Raw genomic sequence first — 17907 nt, 5'->3', positions numbered from 1 at the left:
CCAAACTCCATTGATGCTCAAGTCCCTTATATAAAACGGCATAGTATTTGCGATCAACCTACGCACATCCTCCTGTATACTTTGAATCGTCTCTAGATTACTTAAACAATAGTCCCCCCTTATCTGTGGTTTCACTTTCCACGGTTTAAGTTACCCATGGTCAACTGCAGCCCAAAAAATTAAATGGAAAATTCCAGAAATAAACAATTCATAAGTTTTAAATTGTGTACTCTTCTGAGCAGCATAATGAAATCTCACACTGTTCCACTCCATCCTGCCGGGGGATGTGAATCCTCCCTTTGTCTCGTGCATACCACCCATTAGTCACTTAGAAGATGTCTAAGTTACCATATCCTCTGTCATGGTATCACAGTGCTTACGTTCAAGTAACCTTTATTTAACTTAATAATGTGATGCTGGCAATTTGAATATTCCTTTACTGTGCCTAATTTATAAGTTAAATTTTACCATAGGTATGTATGTATAGGAAAAAGCATAGTGTATATAGGGTTTGGTACTGTCTGCAGTGTCAGGCATCCACTGGGGTCTTTGAATGTATCACCTGAAGATAAGGGGGACTATTGTAACACCTAATACAATGTAAATACTATGTAAATAGTAACTATAATGTAAATACTTTGTTAATAGTTGCTGGCACATGGCAAATTTCAAGTTTTGCTTTTTAGAACTTTCTGGAGTTTTATAAAATTTTCCCCCTGAATGTTGATCTGCTCTTGGTTGAATCTGCAGATGCAGAACCTGCATACAGAAGGCTGACTGTACTAGACTTTACTACCAGAGTACATACTGGAGCAACCACTTTGGAAAACTGGCAATATATATTAAAGCTAAGCATACACCTGCCCTGTGACCTGATAATTCTACGCCTAGGTTTATGCTCAAAAGAAATGAGTGCATATGTTAAAAACAAATAATCTTCAGTAATGTTCTGAGGAGTTTTATTCCTAATAGCCCAAATATCCATCACCGTTAGAAAGGATAAGTAAATTGTGTTATATTCATATGTAATAGTTTGCTAGGGCTGCCGTAGCAAAGTACCCTAGACTGAGTGGCTCAAACAACAGAAATTAATTTTCCCGATGTTCTGGAGGCTAGATGATCAAGGTAATCTCACCTTGATCTGAGATCAAGGTGTTGGCAGAGTTAGTTTATTCTGAGGCCTTGCTCCTTGGCTTGTAGACAGCTGTCTTCTCCCTGTGTCTTCTCATGGTCTTCCTTCTGTGTGTGTGTTCTAATTTAATCTTCTTATAAGGACAACAGTCATATTGGATTAGGAATGACTGTAGATCTCATTGTAACTTAATTTCTTCTTTAAAGACCCTATCTGCAAATACAGGTACTGTTTATAGAGTGCAAGGGAGAAAGGAACAAGTCAAAAGAGACAAATGATATTGGATGGGGTAGGAAGTATCTAACGTGTCCCTTAATGACCCCTGCCTCGTGGAATTCATGACCTTGTGTAATCCCTTCCCGTTGCATGTGAGCTGGACCCAGCAACCCTCCTCTCATACAGGAAGAGTGATGTGCAGGGCTGGCTTCATGGGCTTATGACCTGTCCACACAGGGCCCTGCACTTGGTGTAATGTTCTATTGTCTTCAACTTGAAATTTTACCTTTGAATTTCGTAAGTAAAGTCCAGTGACACAATGGAGTGTACACATGAGCAGAAGAGATAGACTCACTATCTGTCTTCTTTCTTGGCCACCCCATTCCCATGAGTGTTCTCGATGACCCAGGGCACAGGATTCTGGTGGACCTCTGACTCACGGGAGCTCAGTAAGACTCAAAGCAAGTACAAAGTTAGTTGGGCCACTTCCACAATTGAATCAATGGGGGTACTGACAGCCTGACAAGATGTCCTTCCCTTTCAAACCAGAACTTGCTTAATATTGTGGACATACTATAAATCTGTTTATATACTGTGGCCCTTAGGAAGGCCACAAACCATTGTAATATCCAAGAATTTTTCTTTCCCCAAGAACCAATTTTCACCTTGTTGGGAGTGCTCTTTCAGTCCCATTGGGAATACATCATCTTTGAGATGGGGAGATTATTCTGGATTATCTGGGTGAACCCACTCTAATCACAGGAGTCTTTAAAGACTGTCAGAAAGAGATATCACAATGGAAGAAGGGTCAGAGACACATGACTCTGTTGTCTTTGAAGATGGAGGAAGGGACCGTGAGTCAAGGAATACAGATGTTTTTTAGAAGCTGAAAAGAAGGAAACAAATCCTCCCTTAGAACCTCCAGAAAGGAAACACAGCCCTTGTTAACACCTTAATCTTAGCCCGGTGAGACCCGAGAGACAGACAGACAGAAAGACAGACTTAGTCTGGTGGTCTAGTAGGAAGACTGGTATTCAATAATCACACCAAATCACTAAGAATAATAAATTCTGAAAATTGCAGTGAAGGAAAATGTTCTGTGGAAGGGTATGACACGTGAGCCTAACTAACCAAGGTTCTGGGATAGCCCCTGTGAGGAAGTCACGTGAGAGCTGAGAGATGAATGATGAGTAAGAGTTAACTGCAGAATCATGGGAGGTCTACAGCATTCCTTGCAGAACAGCCTCAACAAAGAACCGGAGACAGAAAGGAGCCTGGTGCATTGTTAGTTGAATGAACTGAAAGGTCACTAGGACTGGAGGGTATTAGGTGAGGGAAGGAGGAAGTTGGAGAGGAGGTAGGGGCTCTATCATCCCTGGCAGGTCACGGTATGAATTTTAGATTTTATTTGAAACGTAGTGGGAACCCATTGAAAGGTCTTGAGCAGAGGAGTGCTCGTATTTTAAGAAAGCACTTTGTGGATAGTGAGTTGGAGGGGCAAGAGCAAACCAGGAGATCACAGAGACGGCAACTGCATGGAAGCTGAGCAGAGAACTCTAAGAGGGCTTTGTTGGGAGTGTAAAGGCACTCATCCTCTACCCGCATCTCAGAACAGCAGTAAAACCCCAAAGTGTAAGGACTGATCTGATTCTTGACACTTTATTTAGTTCTTCCAAAGCCCTTGAATGCCCCAAACGTGATTGACACCGGACATAACTTTGCTGTCATCAACATCAGCTCTGAGCCTTACTTTGGGGATGGACCAATCAAATCCAAGAAGCTTCTCTACAAACCTGTTAATCATTATGAGGCTTGGCGGCATATTCAAGGTAAGGTTTGGAAAGGAAAGGCTCCAGCTGGAGATGGGACACCAGGAAAAAAAAAATTTTTCCCCAAATATAGAAATCCTCTCTCCCAGTCTCAACCCTCTACCCCAAGTTAGGGGCTGTAGCAGTGGATTCCATTTCAGAGTATTCAAGAAGGAGTTGGGGGGCGGGCGGTGGTCCTCTGAGTTCTGGGGCTATCTTTTTGGAAGTCATGATGTAAAATGGGACACAGAACACACCTGTGTCAGGAGTTACTATCTGCATCAATATTTCCTTTCCAGGCTTCTCTGGATCTCTAATCCCTTTTTGACTCTATCTTTCTTGGTCGTGGTGAAAGATACAAGTTTATGCCATGACTATGGTAACAGGAAAGTCCAGGGCCTGCTGGAAAGGCAGAGACTTAATTTGCTTACATCTGAGGGGTGATTGTTGCTGCTGTATCAAGTTGTTTATTCTTTTTCATATTTGAGTCTTGCCCTGCCTGCAGGCTCCTAACTCACAGAGGTTTTGACAGGAATTTGGACCAGAAAGTTTGGGCTGTGGCAGGAAGAGGAGGGGATGTGGGCAAAGAGAGGTACATGCCTCTCCCCCAACTTTGGGGGGAAAAAAACCCCAAAATGTAATAAAATGTCAAAAGTTCATGAAAACAGTTAAATTTATTTATTTGTAAATTAAATCTATTTTGAAACACAAATGACAGTTCTGTTTGTTGCATGATGATGTAAAAATCACATTTTTTACAAAAAGAAAGCTGAGCATCATCTATTGAGCGAGCTGCTTTAATTGCACCATCTTCTAGCGAGACCTGCCGCTGTCATGCTTGTAGGGACTATGCAGCCCGCCACCAATACTTCAGTCTCGCCATGGCTGTGATTTCCTAAACAGCGCCCTCTACCCGTGAGATGTCGATAATCAAAGTTACAGAAAAGGAGAAGAAAAAGAGGGGTTTTGGCTTAGTAATACTAGCTGATTTGGGTATATTGAATAATGTCTTGGTATCATTACTGAGCTCTTCACATTCTTTTGAAGATTCAGAATCCCAGCAACATAAGGCTGATTTGCTGGATTGCTGTTTCTGTTGTGGATGGCTAGGTCTTTTTAAAAAGCAGCTTTTTAAAAAAAACATGGTGTTAATAATCCATCATCTCTTTGTGGACATCTACGAAGTGGTCCTCTAAAAACCCTTAAACACAGTCCAATACGTTTTCTTACCGACTAGGAATTTATCATATGGCAAGGCAAAAATCTACCTTTGCAATATCCACGGAGAAACAGAGTGGCAAAATAGAATAGCTAAGGAGAAAGGAAGCATATGTCATTTGCTTATGGGATCTATTTTCACGTACTTCAGAACGCTTCATTTGTTATGACATGACCATCACAAGTTCACTGTCTAGTCATTGTAAGCATACCCTCAAAGAGTCTCCTCTCCTGATAGCTTGATTGCCATCACTGTAGGTACTTGAAAACAGAAGTTATTTTATATTATTCTAATTGAGTTTTTCCCCTAAATCTGGTTGGTATTCCATATAGTTGAAGATTTGCATGGTTTTACTCTACAAATGAAAAGACAAACACGCTAGAGCAGAAATGTGTAAGTGGCACAGAGATACTTCCATGAAAAAGCCTTATTTTCCTTATATTAGGAACACTGAGGCCCTGAAGATGGGATTGCCTCTCTGTTCTACTCAGACATTGTATTTTTAAAAACCAAACATTAGTTCACCTCACAATAACAACATTCCAGTTTAAAGAATGTAAAAGATTGCCAACTTAAGTTTCCTGAACTTTCCCTCTCCTCAGTGACAAATGAGATTGTTACCCTCAACTATTTGGAACCTCGGACAGAATACGAGCTCTGCGTGCAGCTGGTCCGGCGTGGAGAGGGCGGGGAAGGGCATCCTGGACCTGTGAGGCGGTTCACAACAGCTTCTATCGGTCAGTTGAAGCAAACAGGCATTTATTCAGGAGCTGGGTGGGTGGGGGAGGAAGGGGAAAGAGGAAGGAAGACCAGGAAGGGTGGTGGTGGGTGAGTGGGGTGGTGGTGGAAAGGGGTTTGCTTTTGAATGGGTGGGAAAGTGACAGGAAGGCTAGCAACTTGGAGCCAAACTGGTCCTTTATTTGGGCTGCGCTCCTGGTCTGTCTCCCTGGGGGAGGGAGTCTGCAGCAATCCACCGGGACAGAGAAGGAAGCAGATGACCCTTCAGGAAGGCAGGGACATCCCTTAGGAGTTGGGATTTACTTAGCAGCAACTGTGCTCCGTCTTGGCTCCCGAGTTTTACCACCAGCTTCCTGTTTCCATCTTAAGGGCCCAAGACAGGCTCTTGCCGCATACGTACTCCAGAAATCCCAGTTTATTTACTTTCAAAAGTAATTTCTAGTGTTTCGAAGTCATTCATGCACATAGTGAAAACATCAAATAGAATGAAAGGCTTTTACCTATAGAACAGCAGTTCTGGGCTTCCCTGATGGCGCAGTGGTTAAGAATCCACCTGCCAATGCAGGGGACACAGCTTTGAGCCCTGGTCCTGGAAGATCCCACATGCTGCGGAGCAACTAAGCCCGTGCGCCACAACTGCTGAGCCTGCGCTCTAAAGCCTGCAAGCCACAACTACTGAAGCCTGTGTGCCACAACTCCTGAGCCCACGTGCCACATCTCCTGAGCCCACATGCCACAACTACTGAAGCCCGTGCACCTAGAGCCCGCGTTCCGCAACAAGAGAAGCCACTGCAATGAGAAGCCCACACACCGCAATGAAGAGTAGCTCCCCCCTCACCGCAATTGGAGAAAGTAGAGTCCCAGAGTGGTTAATAACTTGCCCATGGTAATACATCGGGTGCATTGCCATACCAGATCTTCAGACTTGATATCTTTTTGTTTCTCCTGGATGAAACAAAATATCCAGGTATTTTTTACCTGGGAGTCCAAAGGCACAATGTCCTTATCCCAGTTGATGAGTTTTCCTATTTTTAGTCCATTTACTAAAAGCAGAAGGATATGGAATGATTTAGTGAGAAGCTAGGAAGAGCATCAGGCTCTCCTGCAGGGGTTGTGCATCCCTAACAGAGACTCTTCCCTCCACACTCCCCACCTAGGGTTCATCTGACCAGCAGCATCCTTAAAGAACCAAATGAAACTCAGTAGCTACTCTGATGCTTGTAGAAACATTGTACAAGTAAGGAATGGCTTCCTGGGGACCCACCAGGTAGTAAATACCAAAAATAACACTGGAGACTACATAGGACTTAGAGGATAAAGGAATCTCCATGACTATGATCCAAGGGGCCCCTAATATGTCATCAGGTTGCTGCTAAAAGGCGAATGGTAGTTAATTCTCTCTTAGAGCGGTGCTGGTGAATCAAAAGGGGAAGGCCATAATCTGACTCAGATGGAAAGTATTTATGGAACAGAACATAAAACACTTCACAGACCCGTACTGTGCTGTCTTCAGCTCTCAGAATATGTTCCAGCCAGGATGTATTTAGAGATGTCTTGGAATATATTTCAAAGTAGTTCTCAGGGGTGGGCGGGAAGGGAATTCTTGAAGGTTCATCTTTTCCCAGCATTTGAATTTTGCTGATGTTTGTTTTTAAATTCATTTGGCAGCTGTACTATTTATAAGTGTGTTGGTTGAGTGATGAAGGCTGGGAAGGCCGGGAGGGGAGGGGAGAGAAGATACTCTGAACACACGGCAGAGAGAGGGCAGGTTGGGAGGGGTGAAGGGTAAGTCATGCTCCCAAAGGGAGGGAAATGGCCATTTATGGGGTTGCTCCTCTGTAGCAGGCACAGGCTTAGAAGGGCTACATGTTTACTGCGCACCATCAGTCCTCCCTCCGTCTGCTGTCATCGTAAGCCCATCTACCCACTCCAGGTGGCTTATTTCGGAGCTTAAACTTTAGAGAAGAGCAAAAGGAGGTGACATCACCTCTCTCAATTTGCGAAGGTTATGGAGAAATAGACCAATAAGACCTGGAGCATAATGCCCAGCAGGTGGCAGGACCAATAAGACCTGGAGCATAATGCCCAGCAGGTGGCAGGACCTGATTACTGGTTCTCCCTCATCTAAGGGTGGTCAGAACTGACCAGTGAGAGTCCCTCTCCCACTGGGTGGAAACAGACCCTTCCTCTCACCTCTGACCAAGTTTCTCAATCTTTTAATTTTATTTTTTAATTTTTTTAAACTTTTTTTTTCATTTTATTGGAATATAGTTGATATACAATGTTGTGTTAGTTTCAGGTGTACAGCAAAGTGATTGTTATACGTATATTCATTCTTCTTCCGATTCTTTACCTTATTGTAATTTTTAAAATTATCACCCTCTAAAGAACTTCTTAGATAGTTTTGTCCTTAAGACAAAATCTCTGTTTTGTCTTAATGTCTCTTCTGCCATGAATTGTAATACCACAGATCTGTTTACATATTGTGGCCCTTCATAAACAATTGTCATTATCTAAAATTTTGTCATACCCCAAGAACCAATTTTTGCCCCCTTAGGGGCAATAACGTCCCCACCAAGAATGCATGAGTAGAGGATCACTATTCTATGTTTTGAAAATACTTTATATCTGAAGTTTAAAATATCAATATACTATTATTAACTGAAAATTTACAGATTCCTCCACTGTCCATTGGCCCAATGTATTTTATGGAGGAAGGAAGGAAGACAGAGAGAAAATGTTGACAGAGCCCCTAACACCTTCCAAGCATTTTCACCTTCACTATCTCATTTCTCCTCCTGAGTCTGGAAGATGAGTATTTTCATTTCATGCTCCATGTGAACTCGGAGAGGTTATGAATTTTCCCAAGGTCACAAAGCTAAAGGGACATGCTCCTGCCTCTTTGATTTCAAAACCCATATTGTTTCTATTCAGTTACCTCTCTGGTAGCCCAGGTTCTTGGGGGTAATTATGGCCGCACGGCGTGTGGTCAGAGTCAAGCCTTGATGTGATCAGAGCAGTGCGAGGCCTGGCCTAGCCATCACAGTGTTGTCATGTCTGAAATTGTCCTTGCTAAGGGGAAGTAACCCTGAAATTGCTTTAAAATATATTACTCAAAATGGGAACAGAAACACTGAACCTACAACCCCAGAACCTTGGCAAATCCAGTGTTTCCATTTTTATCAGTTTCCTTCCTTTTTCACCAGTTGTAGACATGGCTTTTACCAAGTGGTAAGCAGAGTTTTTTCTCGTGTGTTTTAAGTTTTGGAGGAGCTTTTGTACTTTTTCCAATAAACTTTTCATCCCTTGGATGGCTATATCATAATTTATTAAAGCATTTTCCTATTTTGAGCATTTTGGTCTCCTATGATTGTCTGTTATTATAAATAATGTTGTAATGGACACCTTCATGCACCTAGCTTTTCACTTCCTTTGAGTTGTTTCTTCAGGATAAATCCTTGGTAGTCAGACTATACTCCCAAAGTATATGATCGTTTCTAGAGCTCTTGAAAAATATTCCCAAGTTGTCCTGCAAAGGGGTTGTATTCCTGTCTTACAATTACTCAAGCTACATACTAGAATATTTTAAAGCTTTGCTATTCTGGTAGGAAAAAGGAAAAGTATTACATGGCTGCTAGCATGTGTTTCTTTGATAGCTTGTGAAAGTGTATATTATTCTAGGAGCCAGGGTTATCCTATAAAGTTGTCCTTTGGGGCTGTTGTTACCTTCACCCTATGTAAAAACAATGATTATTCTGGTTTCTCCTAGGTCTTCCTCCTCCAAGAGGTCTCAGTCTCCTACCAAAAAGTCAGACCACTCTAAATTTGACCTGGCAACCCATATTTCCAAGCTCAGAAGATGACTTTTATGTTGAAGTTGAGAGGAGGTCTGTGCTAATGAATAGTGATCAGCAGAATATTAAAGTGCCAGGCAACCTGACTTCAGTGCTCCTTAACAATTTACAGCCCAGGGAGCAGTACGTAGTCCGAGCCAGAGTCAACACCAAGGCCCAGGGGGAATGGAGCGAAGATCTCATCGCTTGGACCCTTAGCGACAGTAAGTACCCCATGACGCCCCAGCCTTGCCTGAATGACACTCGGCTGCTGCCGTTTAGACTTAGCTCCCGTCACTTCAAGTCTGCTTCTTAGAAACCATAAAAGGTAGTTAGTTGTGAATGGAGGCTCATTAGCGCCCCCCACCAACACATCAAATCATTTTAGCAACCTGTAATATATACGAACGCTTCATGTGTTTGGATTTGTGGTAATTCAGCCAGGACTGTGCTAAAATTTACCTTTCCTTTCTATAGAGTTACTTATTAAGTAAATTAATAACATGAATAAGGTTTTCTAGGGCTTGTTGAATCTGTTATATGACAGTTTTTAGGATTGTTGCACACAGATGATGATTCATCTAATTCATCTAATCTTAAAAGCCAAAGAACTCTGCTTGAAAAATCTTCAAAACAGACAATTCTTGGCATTACAGTATATATATATATATATATATATATATATATATATATATATACACACACTTGAGAGTAATATATATTTGAGTGTAATAAAACAACTTTTCTTTCAAAATATTCTTCAGTTCAGGCTTCTCTCAATCTCATATTGGTCATTAAAAATTAGCTGGAACTTCTAGGGTTTCTTTGTAGAATTGGAAGCTTTTTTCGTCATGAACCAGAGAGTTCTATTTTGATTCACTGCATTAGAACTGTCTGTGCATTTTGGAGTCCTTGGAAAGACTAGGTGTTTCTGGGTCACACCAACCGTCACTTATGCTAGGATCCTGTGGTCTCTTGTCAAATCCCAAAGTCTGAGGTTCTTTTCTGCAGCTGAGTTGCCACCCACCCCCCCTCCCCAGCCACAGGTGTGTAAACTGGCTCTTGTTTTTCCAGGCACTCTCTTCTTGTATCAATAACATGTGGAAGTCTCAACGGTTTTGTCTGTGTTTAGGGATGTCTTCTTCATCTTTAAAAAAATTCTGACATTTAGAAGGTATAGGACAATGCAGAGAATAATACAACAAAAACCTACATTTCTACCACACAGAATTAACAACTCTTAACATTTTGTCATATTTGCTTTCAGCCTTTTTGTGGAAGTAATTCCACAATACAGATATATCAAAATCCTCTTTGACCATCATCCCCAATCTAATTCTCTCCCCCTCTCCCCAGAGACAACCAAAATTATGAGTTTATTATGTGTCTTTCCATTCAATGTTGTATGATTTTAATACATTAAGTACATCCATAAGTGTGCGTATGCGTATATAGTCTCCATCTTGCTTTTTGAACATGTCTGCTAAGTGCTTAACATATTTTCTAACAAGTGCTTAATACGGATAGGCCCTATGGACCAGTGGCTAACTACAGACTAATAGGAATCTTATTTCTTCTACTTGAATCTAGTTCTTAAAAGCTGTGTGACCTCAGCCAAGTCACTTAATCCCTCTGAGCCTCAATACTTACAGTAAGATTGTTATGAGGAGTCAATGAGTTACTATATGGAAGGGCCTATATCAGTGTCAGCTCTCAGCATTTTTCTGTTTTCCTCAGTATCAAAAACAGTGTAATAGCAGTTTGTGGAGTAACAGAATTTCCGAGGTCTTAATTTAGTTTAAGGATGGCAAATATGTGATGTGTGTGTGTTGCCATTTTCCTGTCTGCAGCCACTTGTCAAGTCTGCGTCGAGCCCACTACCAACCGATTGGAGTTACCCTCTGAGATAACACTTACTAGCCATTCATGGTTTATGAGCTGATATTAACTCTCTCTCGAAAGCATAATAATCAAAGAGTTGGTAATATATCTTAAGTAAAATATTGTTTGTTTGTTTTAAATTTCTAGTTCTCCCTCCTCAACCAGAAAACATCAAGATTTCCAACATCACAGACTCCTCAGCTGTGATCTCTTGGACAATCCTGGATGGCTATTCTATTTCTTCTATTATCATCCGTTACAAGGTTCAGGGCAAGAATGAAGACCAGCACATTGATGTGAAGATCAAGAATGCCACCATCACCCAGTATCAGCTCAAGGGCCTAGAGCCCCAAACAGCTTACCAGGTGGACATCTTTGCAGAGAACAACATAGGGTCAAGCAACCCAACCTTTTCTCATGAACTGATGACTCTTTCTGAATCTCAAGGTTGGTAGAGTGGACAGGTATTTACATAGAATTATTTCTGGAGAGTATCAGAAAAGCCCCACTGTCTTACGATATTTACCCCATATTCGCATCATGTGACATAATGGGCTGGTAGGCGTCACCATCTCTAAAGAAGTCCTTGGAATGAAAATGCCCCTTGGAAGGATAACCCGTTGATCTGTTATCTACCATGAAAACTTAGGTGAACTTAGCCCATCAGCACTCTCCATCCAGCAACTGAAGCTCTGAGGGATATGAATGCGATTCCACGCAGAAGGAAAACAGAGGACCCAGCTTAGTGGAGACAGCCCTGCGTGGTGCAGTGGGCGCTCCAGGAACCACACTCCTCAGAACGAACCCTCTTTTAGCTTGGATGACACTGTGGTAGTCCGAGTTTTCTTTCACTTTTCAGATCCAGGTTATGATGTCTCCACGTCCACCGTTAACCCCCACTCCAGAGAGAATAAGCCCTTTGAGATAGAGATCGCTCAGAGTGCCAAGCACACGAGGCCCAGTGTTTGAGATTTTTTGAAATTGAAATATAGTTGACGTAATGTACAATATTATGTTAGTTTCAAGAGCACTACATAGTGAGTTGATATTTGCATATATTATGAAATGATCACCACAATAAGGCTAGTAATCATCTGTCTCCATACAAAGTGATTACAATAATATTGACTACATTCCATATGCTGTATATTACATCCCCGTGGCTTATCTATTTCATAACTGGAGGGTTGTACCTCTTAATCCTCTCCAGTGTTTGTGATTGGTAAAACCTCTTGAATGTAATTAGTGAAAAAGGACCCCGGGGGTGGGAAGAACTGCAGCTCCTGGAGAGCCTTCCCTCTGAGGTCTGTCTGAAATTGCACTTCCTTGCCCTCTGTGCTATACAGCTTGTGCAAGGGAATGTAGCTAGAGGGACATTAGAGGGAAATGGTGATTTCTGCAAATTTATAATTCAGACCAGAGTATTTTTACAGAAAATGTTATAGCACTAAAAACTTCTTGGTTCTCTTGAGGCCTACCTAGGGCTTAAGAAATAAAATCAAGCAAGCCCTGTTCTCGGTGCTGATCCTTTGGAACATCTTTGAAATATGCAAGGAATGATGGGTCTGCCAATTATAGAGAATTGTATTCAATAGTTTTCACCTGACACTCTTAATAAATGCATAATTCCAATAGTTACTTGTGTTTTGGTAAAACATGTACAGGCCCTAAATCCAAGTTATAAATAAAATACTAAGAGAAAAATTTTAAGACAAGATGTGACAAAACTAAACAACCCTCGTCATCCCATTTCAGACATCTCTTTATGCACGTATAAAACGGAGATAGAAGGAAAGGTACCAAATCACAAAAGAATAATTGTTAAAAGATAGGATCATGCTCTACATGCTGTTTCTCATAAAAATACATTGAATTTATCTTTATTTGAATTTAAATAAGGGAAAGAAGTGGAGGGGTTATACCATAGTCTTTAATAGTTTATTTTGACCTGAGCCCAAAACTTAATGGTTTTTCCTCTCTCTCTCTTCTTTCCTTCCTTCTTTCTTTGTCGCATTGGTATCCTCAGGTTTTCTCTATCAGCTACTTTTTTTAACATCTTTATTGTAGTATAATTGCTTTACAATGTTGTGTTAGTTTCTGCCGTATAACAAAGTGAATCAGCTATATGTATATATATATATATCTCCATATCGCTTCCCTCTTGTGTCTCCCTCCACCCTCCCTATCCCACCCCTCTAGGTGGTCAAAAAGCACGGAGCTGATCTCCCTGTGCTATGCAGCTGCTTCCCACTAGCTATCTATTTCATATTTGGTAGTGTATATATGTCAAGGCTACTCTCTCATTTCGCCCCAGCTTACCCTTCCCCCTCCCCGTGTCCTCAAGTCCATTCTCTACATCTACATCTTTATTCCTGTCCTGCTCCTAGGTTCATCAAAACAATTTTGTTTTTAGATTCCATATATATGCGTTAGCATACGGTATTTGTTTTTCTCTTTCTGACTTACTTCACTCTGTATGACAGACTCTGCGTAATATTCCATTGCATATATGTGCCACATCTTCTTTATCCACTCATCTGTTGATGGACACTTAGGTTGCTTCCATGTCCTGGCTATTGTAAATAGTGCTTCAGTGAACATTGTGGTACATGACTCTTTTTGAATTATGGTTTTCTCAGGGTATATGCCCAGTAGTGGTATTGTCAGGTCATATGGTAGTTCTATTTTTCATTTTTTAAGGAACTTCCATACTATTCTCCATAGTGGCTGTATCAATTTACATTCCCAGCAACAGTGCAAGAGGGTTCCTTTTCTCCACACCCTCTCCAGCATTTCTTGTTTCTAGATTTTTTTGATGATGGCTATTCTGACCCGTGTGAGGTGATACCTCATTCCAGTTTTGATTTGCATTTCTCTAATGATTAGTGATGTTGAGCATCCTTTCATGTATTTATTGGCAATCTGTATATCTTCTTTGGAGAAATGTCTACTTAGGTCTTCTGCCCATTTTTGGACTGGGTTGTTTGTTTTTTTGATATTGAGCTGCATGAACTGCTTGTATATTTTGGAGATGAATCCTTTGTCAGTTGCTTCATCTGCAAATATTTTCTCCCATACTGAGGGTTGTCTTTTCGTCTTGTTTATGGTTTCCTTTGCTGTGCAAAAGCTTTTAAGTTTCATTAGGTCCCATTTGTTTATTTTTGTTTTTATTTCCAATTCTCTAGGAGGTGGGTCAAAAAGGATCTTGCTGTGATTTATGTCATAGAGTGTTCTACCTATGTTTTCCTCTAAGAGTTTTATAGTGTCTGGCCTTACATTTAGGTCTTTAATCCATTTTGAGTTTATTTTTGTGTATGGTGTTCTAATTTCATTCTTTTACGTGTACCTGTCCAGTTTTCCCAGTGCCACTTATTGAAGAGACTGTCTTTTCTCCATTTTATACTCTTGCTTCCTTTATTAAAGATAAGGTGACCATATGTGCATGGGTTAATCTCTGGGCTTTCTATCCTGTTCCATTGATCTATATTTCTGTTTTTGTGCCAGGACCATACTGTCTTGATTACTGTAGCTTTGTAGTATAGTCTGAAGTCAGGGAGCCTGATTGCTCCAGCTCCTTTTTTCCTTTCTCAAGATGGCTTTGGATGTTAAGGGTCTTTTGTGTTTACATACAAATTGGGAAATTTTTTGTTCTAGATCTGTGGAAAATGCCATTGGTAGTTTGATAGGGATTGCACTGAATCTGTAGATTGCTTTGGGTAGTATAGTCATTTTCACAATGTTGATTTTTCCAATGAAAGAGCATCGTATATCTCTCCATCTGTTTATATCATCTTGAATTTCTTTCATCCGTGTCTTATTGTTTTCTGCATACAGGTGTTTTGTCTTCTTAAGTAGGTTTATTCCTAGTTATTTTGTTCTTTTTGTTGCAATGGTAAATGGAAGTGCTTCCTTAATTTCCGTTTCAGATTTTTCATCATTAGTGTATAGGAGTCCAAGAGATTTCTGTGCATTAATTTTGTATCCTGCAACTTTACTAAATTCATTGATTAGCTCTAGTAGTTTTCTGGTAGCATCTTTAGGATTCTCTATGTATAGTATCATGTCATCTGCAAACAGTGACAGCTTTACTTCTTTTCTGATTTGTATTCCTTTAATTTCTTTTTCTTCTCGGATTGCTGTGGCTAAAACTTCCAAAACTATGTTGAATAATAGCAGTGAGAGTGGGCAACCTTGTCTTTTTCCTGATCTCAGTGGAAATGGTTTCAATTTTTCACCATTGAGGATGATATTGGCTGTGGGTTTGTCATATATGGCCTTTATTATGTTGAGGTAGTTTCCCTCTATGCCTACTTGATGGAGAGTTTTTATCATAAATGGGTGTTGAATTTTGTCGAAAGCTTTTTCTGCATCAATTGAGATGATCATATGGTTTTCCTCCTTCAATTTGTTAATATGGTGTATCACATTGATTGATTTGCGTATATTGAAGAATCCTTGCATTCCTGGGATAAACCCCACTTGATCATGGTGTATGATCCTTTTAATGTGCTGTTGGATTCTGTTTGCTAGTATTTTGTTGAGGAGTTTTGCATCTATTTTCATCAGTGATATTGGCGTGTAGTTTTCTTTTTTTTGTGACATCTTTGTCTGGCTTTGGTATCAGGGTGATGGTGGCCTCATAGAATGAGTTTCAGAGTGTTCCTCCCTCTGCTATATTTTGGAATAGTTTTAGAAGGATAGGTGTTAGCTCTTCTCTAAATGTTTGATAGAATTCGCCTGTGAAGCCATCTGGTCCTGGGCATTTGTTTGTTGGAAGATTTTTAATCACAGTTTCAATTTCAGTGCTTGTGATTGGTCTGTTTATATTTTCTATTTCTTCCTGGTTCGGTCTCGGAAGATTGTGCTTTTCTAAGAATTTGTCCATTCCTTCCAGGGTGTCCATTTTATTCACATAGTTGCTGGTAGTAATCTCTCATGATCTTTTGTATTTCTGCAGTGACAGTTGTTACTTCTTTTCCATTTCTAATTCTGTTGATTTGAGTCTTCTCCTTTTTTTTCTTGATGAGTCTGGCTAATGGTTTATTAATTTTGTTTATCTTTTCAAAGAACCAGCTTTTAGTTTTATTGATCTTTGCTCTCGTTTCCTTCATTTCTTTTTCATTTATTTCTGATCCGATCTTTATGATTTCTTTCCCTCTGCTAACTTTGAGGTTTTCTTGTTCTTCTTTCTCTCATTGCTTTAGTTGTAAGATTAGGTTGTTTATTTGAGATTTTTTTTTTGTTTCTTCAGGTAGTATTGTATTACTATAAACTTCCCTTTTAGAACTGCTTTTGCTGCATCCCATAAGTTTTGTGTCATCGTGTTTTCATTGTCATTTGTTTCTAGGTATTTTTTGATTTCCTCTTTGATTTCTTCAGTGATGTCTTGGTTATTTAGTAGTGTATTGTTTAGCCTCCATATGTTTGTATTTTTTACAGTTTTTTCCCTGAAATTGATATCATAGCGTTGTGGTCAGAAAAGATACTTGATAGGATTTCAGTTTTCTTAAATTTACCAAGGCTCGATTTGTGACCCAAGATATGATCTATCCTGGAGAATGTTCCATGAGCCCTTGAAAAGAAAGTGTATTCTGTTTTTTTTTGGATGGAATCTCTTATAAATATGAATTAAGTCCATCTTGTCTAATGTGTCATTTAAAGCTTGTGTTTCCATGTTTATTTTCATTTTGGATGACCTCTCCATTGGTGAACGTGGGGTGTTAAAGTCCCCTACTATTATTGTGTGACTGTCCATTTCCCCTTTTATGGCTGTTAGCATTTGCCTTATGTATTGAGGTGCTCCTATGTTGGATGCATAAATATTTACAATTGTTATATCTTCTTCTTGGATTGATCCCTTGATCATTATGTAGTGTCCTTCTTGGTCTCTTGTAATAGTCTTTATTTTAAAGTCTATTTTGTCTGATATGAGAATTGCTTCTCTGGCTTTCTTTTGATTTCCATTTGCATGGAATATCTTTTTTCATCCCTTCATTTTCAGTCTGTATGTGTCCCTAGGTCTGAAGTAGGTCTCTTGTAGACAGCATACATACGGGTCTTGTTTTTGTATCCATTCAGCCAGTCTGTGTCTTTTGGTTGGAGCATTTAATCCATTTACATTTAAGGTAATTATCGATATGTAAGTTCCTATTACCATTTTCTCAATTGTTTTGAGTTTGTTTTTGTAGGTGTTTCCTTCTCTTGTATTTCCTGCCTAGAGAAGTTCCTTTAGCATTTGTTGCAAAGCTGGTGTGCTGGTTCTGAATTCTCTTAGCTTTTGCTTGTCTGTAAAGGTTTTAATTTCTTCGTCGAATCTGAATGAGATCCTTGCTGGGTAGAATAATCTTGGTTGTAGGTTTTTCTCTTTCATCACTTTAAATATGTCTTGCCACTCCCTGCTGGCCTGCAGAGTTTCTGCTGAAAGATCAGCTGTTAACCTTATGGGGATTCCCTCGTATGTTATTTGTTGCTTTTCCCTTGCTGCTTTTAATAATTTTTCTTTGTATTTAACTTTTGATAGTTTGATTAATATGTGTCTTGACATGTTTCTCCTTGGATTTATCCTGTATGGGACTCTCTGCACTTCCTGGACTTATTTCCTTTCCCATGTTAGGGAAGTTTTCAACTGTAAGCTTTTCAAATATTTTCTCAGACCCTTTCTTTTTCTCTCCTTCTTCTGGGACCCCTATAATTCAAATGTTGGTGCTTTTAATGTTATCCCAGAGGTCTCTGAGACTGTCCTCAATTCTTTTCATTCTCTTTTCTTTATTCTGCTCTGTGGTAGTTATTTCCACTATTTTATCTTCCAGGTCACGTATCCGTTCTTCTGCCTCAGTTATTCTGCTATTGATTCCTTCTAGAGTATTTTTAATTTCATTTATTGTGTTGTTCAGTATTGTTTGTTTGCCCTTTAGTTTTTCTATGTCCTTGTTAAACATTTCTTGTATTTTCTCCATTGTATTTCCAAGATTTTGGATCATCTTTACTATCATTATTCTGACTTCTTTTTCAGATAGACTGCCTATTTCCTCTTCATTTGTTTGGTCTGGTGGGTTTTTACCTTGCTCCTACATCTGCTGC

At 39.9% G+C, this 17907-nt stretch overlaps 1 protein-coding gene across 2 annotated transcripts in view; it reads left to right on the top strand.

Moving 5' to 3' along the window:
- Positions 1–17907, top strand: part of TEK (TEK receptor tyrosine kinase) — a 105036-nt gene that overhangs the window by 67613 nt on the left and 19516 nt on the right. For both annotated transcript variants that reach the window (XM_065879365.1, XM_065879366.1), the window contains exons 10-13: positions 3016–3177; positions 4978–5112; positions 8883–9170; positions 10975–11274. In XM_065879365.1, coding sequence (XP_065735437.1) covers positions 3016–3177; positions 4978–5112; positions 8883–9170; positions 10975–11274 — 885 coding nt within the window. The remainder of the gene's footprint in view (positions 1–3015; positions 3178–4977; positions 5113–8882; positions 9171–10974; positions 11275–17907) is intronic.

This window comes from Phocoena phocoena, chromosome 6 (genome assembly GCF_963924675.1).
Source record: "Phocoena phocoena chromosome 6, mPhoPho1.1, whole genome shotgun sequence".
Classification (NCBI taxonomy): Eukaryota; Metazoa; Chordata; class Mammalia; order Artiodactyla; family Phocoenidae; genus Phocoena; species Phocoena phocoena.
Note: the sequence above shows the minus strand (reverse complement) of the source record. Positions and strands in the feature narration are given on the sequence as shown.